At 48.1% G+C, this 6,998-nt stretch overlaps 1 protein-coding gene across 1 annotated transcript in view; it reads right to left on the reverse strand.

The window, feature by feature from the left end:
* Positions 1-6,411, reverse strand: part of LOC111949827 (protocadherin-16-like) — a 47,030-nt gene extending 40,619 nt beyond the window's left edge. The window contains exon 1 of the mRNA XM_070433864.1: positions 6,217-6,411. Coding sequence (XP_070289965.1) covers positions 6,217-6,411 — 195 coding nt within the window. The remainder of the gene's footprint in view (positions 1-6,216) is intronic.
* Between the last annotated feature and the right edge of the window lie 587 nt (positions 6,412-6,998).

Raw genomic sequence — 6,998 nt, forward strand, 5'->3', positions numbered from 1 at the left:
GTATTAAGTAATTAACTCTCCGTCCACTCCGAGCTATATATTACTCTCGAGCCTCAAATCTATCCTGTCCCTCCTAGTATACGTCATACTGCCCATCTACTGACCTCTCTCTCTGTCCCCTCCTTAGGACTAGTACATACGCCCCATTCTCACCTCTCTCTGCTGTCACCTCACTAGTATTACTGTCACTACTGCCCACCAGTCTACTGACCTCTCTCTCTGCCCTCAGTATACTGAATACTTCCGCCATGTACTACCTCTCTCTGTCCCTCTTCCTAGTATATGATACTGCCCCATCTACTGACCTCCTCTGTCCCTCCTAGTATACTGTCCAACTGCCCCATCTACGACCTCTCTCTCTGTCCCTTCCTAGTATACGTCATACTGCCCATCTACGATCTCCTCTTTCTAGTGATATGTATAACTAGCTGCCCCATTCTGACCTCCTCTCGTCCCCTCCTAGTAAAACTGTCATAGCAGTCCACCTCTACTAGACCTCTCTCCTCTGTCCCTCTGTATACTGTCATACGGCCCCCATGTACTGACCTCTTCTCTGCCTCCTAGTATACCTGTCGACCCTCACTGCCCCCATGTACTGACCTCTCTCTCTGTCCCCTCCTAGTATACTGTCATACTGCCGCCATCTACTGACCTCTCTCTCTGTCCCCTCCTAGTATACTGTCATACTGCCCCCATCTACTGACCTCTCTCTCTGTCCCTTCCAATAAGTATAGTGTCATACTGCCCCCATGCCAAAACATTATCATCATCAGGCTCTGTCCTCTCATTATTTAAATTATTTCCAACTGTCCTTGCTGGTCTGGGCACACAACCACGCGATCACTATTTATTAATACTGACTGACTGGCTCTGACTGACTGACTGACTGACTGGCTGTCATGACTGGCTGTCTGACTGGCTGACTGACAGAGCTGTGTGGGCTTTCAATGATAGACCAATAACACTTTATCCCAGCCTGACCAGACTACTCAATGCAGTGTTGACCTCACTAAAGGTTGGATCAGTTAGTGATGTTGGATCTTAAAGTCTACCTCCCAAATGGGCACTGGTCGAAAGAAGTGCACTATAAAGGGAATAGGGTGCAATTTGGGACTCAGCCAGGGTTAGGAAAAACCCAAGACCCTAATTTCTCATGAGTATCTATGGATTCTGCAGTCTTAAGCCATGGAGTTGTCTGAGTTAGCTGTAGAGATACCTTGAGGCATTGGTTACTAGAATAGCAGTGATTTCATGAACTTGCGCTTTTTATTTTCCACTGTGTAGTGTTGACATAAACCTGCCGAGGCTGGGCTGGACCCTATTCCCTACATAGTGCAATACTTTTGACTAGGGCTAGTCCACAATGGCTGCGTTAAGACAGGCAGCCCAATTCTGATATTTGTTTTCTGTTGACCATTCAAAACGGCTCTGAAAAATATCTGATGTGAAAAGATCTGATTTGACTGGTCTTAAGACCAATTAGTGGGAAAATATAATAATTGGGCTGTCTATGTAAACCCAGCCTTAATAGGGGGAGAGTTAATATGGAAGACAGGGTATAATGACACTAGGAGGCAGAGTGCAAAGAGGGGATGGAGGGTAAGGTTTAACTTTCTCTCCTCTCTTCCTTTCTCCTCTCGCTCTCTCCTCTTATCTCTTCTCTCTCCTGTTATCCTCCTCTCTCTGTAACGGCCAGTGTGTGTTTCATCTGGCTTCCCCATCTGGGAGTGATTAGAGCAGCAAGTCATTTAAGGGGAAGAAGGGGTCCTGAGGAGGGAAAAATGTGTCCTCCATTTGGCAAATCTGACAATACTATATCCTCTTGATTCTTGCTTACAGGCAAAAACTCAAACAGGAAGTACCAGTGACACACTCAATTTGGAAGTGGGCTGATGAAGCAAATGCTAAGCTACAGAACTGTTTTGTAGCACAGACTGGAATATGTTCCAGGATTCATCCGATGGCATTGAGGAGTTTACCACATCAGACACCGACTTCATTAATAGGTGAATTGACGACGTCGTCCCCACAGTGACCGTACGTACATATCCCAACCAGAAGCCATGGGTTACAGGCAACAACCACACTGAGCTAAAGGCTAGAGCTGCCGCTATCAAGGAGCGGGACGAACCATCAAACAGGCAAAGCGTCAATACTGTCACTCCCTGATCTGTTTCACCTGTCCTTGTGATTGTCTCACCCCCCCCCCCCCCCCCTCCAGGTGTTGCCCATCTTTCCCATTATCCCCTGTGTATTTATACCTGTGTTCTCTGTTTGTCTTGTTTGTCAAGTCAACCAGTGTTTTTCTCAGCTCCTGCTTTTCCCCAGTCTCTCTTTTTCTCGCCCTCCTGGTTTGGACCCTTGCCTGTCCTGACTCTGAGCCTGCCTGCCTGACCACTCTGCCTGCCTCTGACCTTGAGCCTACCTGCTGTCCTGTACCGTTGCCCCTACTCTGGATTATCGACACCTGCCTGCCTTGACCTGTCATTTGCCTGCCCCTGTTGTTGTAATATATCATAAGGTGAATGCACCAATTTGTAAGTCGCTCTGGAGAAGAGCGTCTGCTAAATGACTTAAATGTAAATGTAATAAACATTGTTACTTCAACACCGTCTGCACTTGGGTCTTACCTGAAACATTATAAATACAGAACTAAAATCGAATCCTACTACACTGGCTCTGATGCTCAGTGGATGTGGCAGGGCTTGCAAACGATCACGGATTACAAAGGAAAACCCAGCCACGAGCTGTCCACTGACATGAGTCTACCAGAAAAGCTAAATGCCTTCTACGCTCGCTTAGAGGCAAGCAACACTGAACCATTGTGTGAGATCATCAGCTGTTCCGGAAGACTGTGTGATCACACTCTCCGTAGCCGATGTGAGTACATTACATACATTTTCAACCTCTCTCCGGCCCAGTCTGTAATACCTACATATTTCAGGCAGACCACCATAGTCCCTGTGCCCAACAACACCAAGGTAGCCTCTCTAAATGACTATCGCCCCGTAGCATTCACATTTGTAGCCATGAAATGCATTGAAAGTCTGGTTATGGCTCACTTCAAGACTATCCTCCCAGACACCCTGGACCCACTCCAATTCGCATACGGCTGCAACAGATCCACAAATGACGCAATCTCTATTGCACTCCACACTGCCCTTTCTCACTTGCACAAAAAGAACACCTATGTGAGAATGCTGTTCATTGACTACAGCTCAGGTTCAACACTATAGTGCCCTTGAAGCGCATCACTTAGCTACGGTCCCTGGGACTGAACACTTCCCTCTGCAACTGGATCCTGGACATCCTGAAAGGCCACCCCCAGGTGGTACAGGTTGGTAACAACACATCCGCCACACTGACCCTTAACAAGGGAGCCCCTCAGGGGAGCGTGCTTAGTACTCACTGTTCACCCACGACTCCAACACCATCATTAAGTTTGCCGATGACACAATGGTGGTAGGCATGATCCCCGATGATGATGAGACAGCCTATAGGGCGGAGATCAGTGACCTGGCAGTGTGGTGACAGGAAAAAAAACTCTCCCTCAACGTCAGTAAGGCAAAGGAGCTGATGGTGGACTACAGGAAACGGAGGGCCGAGCACGCCCCCATTCACATCAACGGGGCTGTAGTGGTGCGGGTCGAGAGCTTCAAGTTCCTCGGTGTTCACATCACTAAGGATCTATCATGGTCCAAACACACCAACACACTTGTGAAGAGGGCACGACAACACCTCTTCCCCCTCAGCAGGCTGAAAAGACTTGGCTTGAGCCCTCAGATCCTCAAAATGTTCTACAGCTTGGCTGGCTGCATTACTGCTTGGTATGACTGCTTGGCATCCGACCGCACAGCCAATGCACACAGAGGTTAGTGTGCACAACCCAGTACATCACTTGGGCTGAGCTCCCTGCCATCCAGGAACTCTATACCAGGCGTTGTCAGAGGAATGGCCAAAGAAATGTCAAACACTCCAGCCACCCAAGCCACGTACTGCTCTCTCTGACTACCGCACGGCAAGCGCTAGCAATGCACCAAGTCTGAAACCAACAAGACCCTGAACAGTTTCTACCCCGAAGACTTCTAAACAAAACTGCTAAATAGCTCATCAAATGGCTACCCAGACAACCTGCGTTGACACTCTTGCACTGACTCTATGCACACACACTCACACATACTTACACTGACACCCCAAAACACACACTCACACATACTTACACTGACACCCCAAAACACACACACTACATACTTACACTGACACCCCAAAACACACACTCACACATACTTACACTGACACCCCAAAACACACACACTACATACGCCACACACACATAAGACTGCTACTACTGGATAGCACCACATACACTGCTGCTATCCTGTTGCCTATAGTCACTTTAGCCCTACCTATATGTACAGTACATACAATTACCTTGTACCCCTGCACATCTAGTAGGTACTGGTATTCCCTATATGTAGTTGCTACCTTCTAGTGATGTGACAGCTGTAAGTTGTGTGTACTGGAGTAGCATAACCAAGTTACTGTACATCACCATGTGGGAATGTGACTAAGGTGAGCACCTTGGAAGTAACTCAAGGGCTACGTCCTAAATGGCCTCCTATTTCCTATATAGTCCACTACTTTTGAGTAGTGCACTATGAAGACACTATGACAGGAATAGGGTACCATTTGGGATGTGTCCAGGTGTGTTTTAACAGTCATGTAGTGTCACTAACCCCATGGTCAGTACTTGACTTAAGACCAAGCAGCCCCTGAAGGGAAACTCTCTCTGGACGGATTTGATTTGTGGCTCTGACTTAAAATGTTATAAAACCATTTGCAATTTCCACCTCAAAGACAGGGTGCAGAGGGGGGCAGAGGGAGTGAAGGGTAAGAGATGGCGGGGGTTCTGGGAACGACCTGCAGGCTGGATACACAAGCTGTGTGTGTGTGTGTGTGTGTGTGGACGTGTTTAACTATTCTTGTGGGGACCAGAAGTCCCTACAAGAATAGTAAACAAAGTAAAAATTGACCAACTGGGGACATTTTGTTAGTCCCCACAAGGTCAAATGCTATTTCTAGGGGGTTTAGGGTTAAGGTTAGAATTAGTGTTAGGGTTAGAATAAGTCAATATTAAGGTTAGAGTTAGGGTTAGTGTAGGGTTAGGCGTTAGGGTAGTTAGGTGTTAGGATTAGGATTAAGTTTAGGTTAGTTGTTGGCGTAGGGTTAGGTTAGGGTGTTAGGGGGTTAAGTTTAGGGTTAGGTTTAGGGTAGTAGAGTACGGGTTAGGATTATGGTTAGGTTTAGGGTTAGGGGTTAGGGAAAATAGGATTTTGAATGGGAACTGAATGTTGTCCCCACAAGGTTAGCCTGTACAAGACTGCTGTGTGTGTGTGTGTGTGTGTGTGTTGTGTGTGTGTGTGTGTGTGTGTGTGTGTGTGTGTGTGTGTGTGTGTTGTGTTGTGTGTGGTGTGTGTGTGTGTGTGTGTGTGTGTGTGTGTGTGGGTGGTGTTGTGGTGTTGTGTGTGTGTGTGTGTGTGTGTTGTGTTGTGTGTGTGGTGTGCCGCGCGCCGTGTGTGGGTGCGTAGTGCGCGCATGTGTGTGCGTGTGCGCGTGTGTAATCCTGTGACATCCATACAGGGCTAAAGTGGACCTGCTCCCCAAAATGCACAGAAGATCTCAAGGATCATTCTCAAGGAAGGTTTTACTATGACTAGAAAAATAAATATGACAAAACCTCAACTGGAGATATAGAGCTGGCTGTGGAATGGAGTTTAACCCAGAGGAGCTGGAGGGACAGAGGGTCCTCAGTGACTCAGGGCTGGTCTCTGCTCTGGGTATTAACCTGTTTATTTACAATGGGTCAGATGGGAGAAACAAGCCTGCTGCTATTTTCTTACACACGCTGCTCACTGGTTCAGCCCAGGGAAAGAAAACATCAAGAACATTACTAGCTRGAGTGTTTGAGTTCAGAGTGTGGCAGGGTAATCGTTTGACTGACAAGACCAAACCCAGATGTGAACGTTAGGATTTGAAATGAGAGAGGGGGAGGGGTGTGCCTTGTCATATACCTGGGGTTGGTAATCAGAGCGGTTGGTGTGGGTGCCTTGTCGTATACCTAGAGTTTAATATTACCAACGGTTACCAACCCCATCACTCCACACCACTCATCTTAACCCTAACCCTAATGGTTAACATTAGACCCCCAACTCCCACCCAGGCTCCAGGCTCCACCGCCCAGCCACCCCCTGCATCTCTATGCTCTGCTCCAGGGCCCAACTTGCCCCAGCCTCGCCCTCTCTCTCCACAGGCCCAGGGCCCAGCTTGGCTCCAGAACAGCCAGGGGAGGTGAGGAGGGGAATGGCTGGCTGGAACAAACTCTGGGACGATCTGCAGGGTAGTACAGCACATCCATGACCATCCTGCTCCATAAGACCACTGGATGTCAAGCTAGCCTGGGTTGGGTCCACTCTTCTGAGCTCCCATCTATAGTCCACCTCCCCACCTCCTACTCTGAATCCAGGTCAGGCAGGCATTATAGACTCCTTCCTGGTTCTGCTGGCTGGCTGGGTTGTAGAGGAGAAGTTAAGGAGGTGGAGGAGTGTTGTGATGCTGGGCAGTCTGGGGTGGTTTAAACCCAGGCCAGCTGTCTGTCTGTGTGTGTCTGTCTGCACCACTTCTCTCTACATGGACTGGCTGCCTCTAACACGCAACAGAACGAGTCAGTTCAGACTGGAGCAAAGATCATGGCAGGATGGATTTTTTTTTGTAAGCAGTAAGCAAAGTGAGTCACAGGGTAGATAGGGTTTCTAGTTCCTTCGGATCAACAGAACCGTTTGATGTGTTGGAAGAGAACACAAAAGGGAGACCACCTTCGACGACACTGAGTTTTCTCCTCTTTTATCTTCCTCTCTTCTCCCCTCCACTCCCCTTTCCTTCTCTCCATTCTCTTCCTCTCTTCTCCCCTCCACTCCCCTTTCCTTCTCTCCATTCTCTTC

Source organism: Salvelinus sp. IW2-2015, linkage group LG22 (genome assembly GCF_002910315.2).
Source record: "Salvelinus sp. IW2-2015 linkage group LG22, ASM291031v2, whole genome shotgun sequence".
NCBI classification, from domain to species: Eukaryota; Metazoa; Chordata; class Actinopteri; order Salmoniformes; family Salmonidae; genus Salvelinus; species Salvelinus sp. IW2-2015.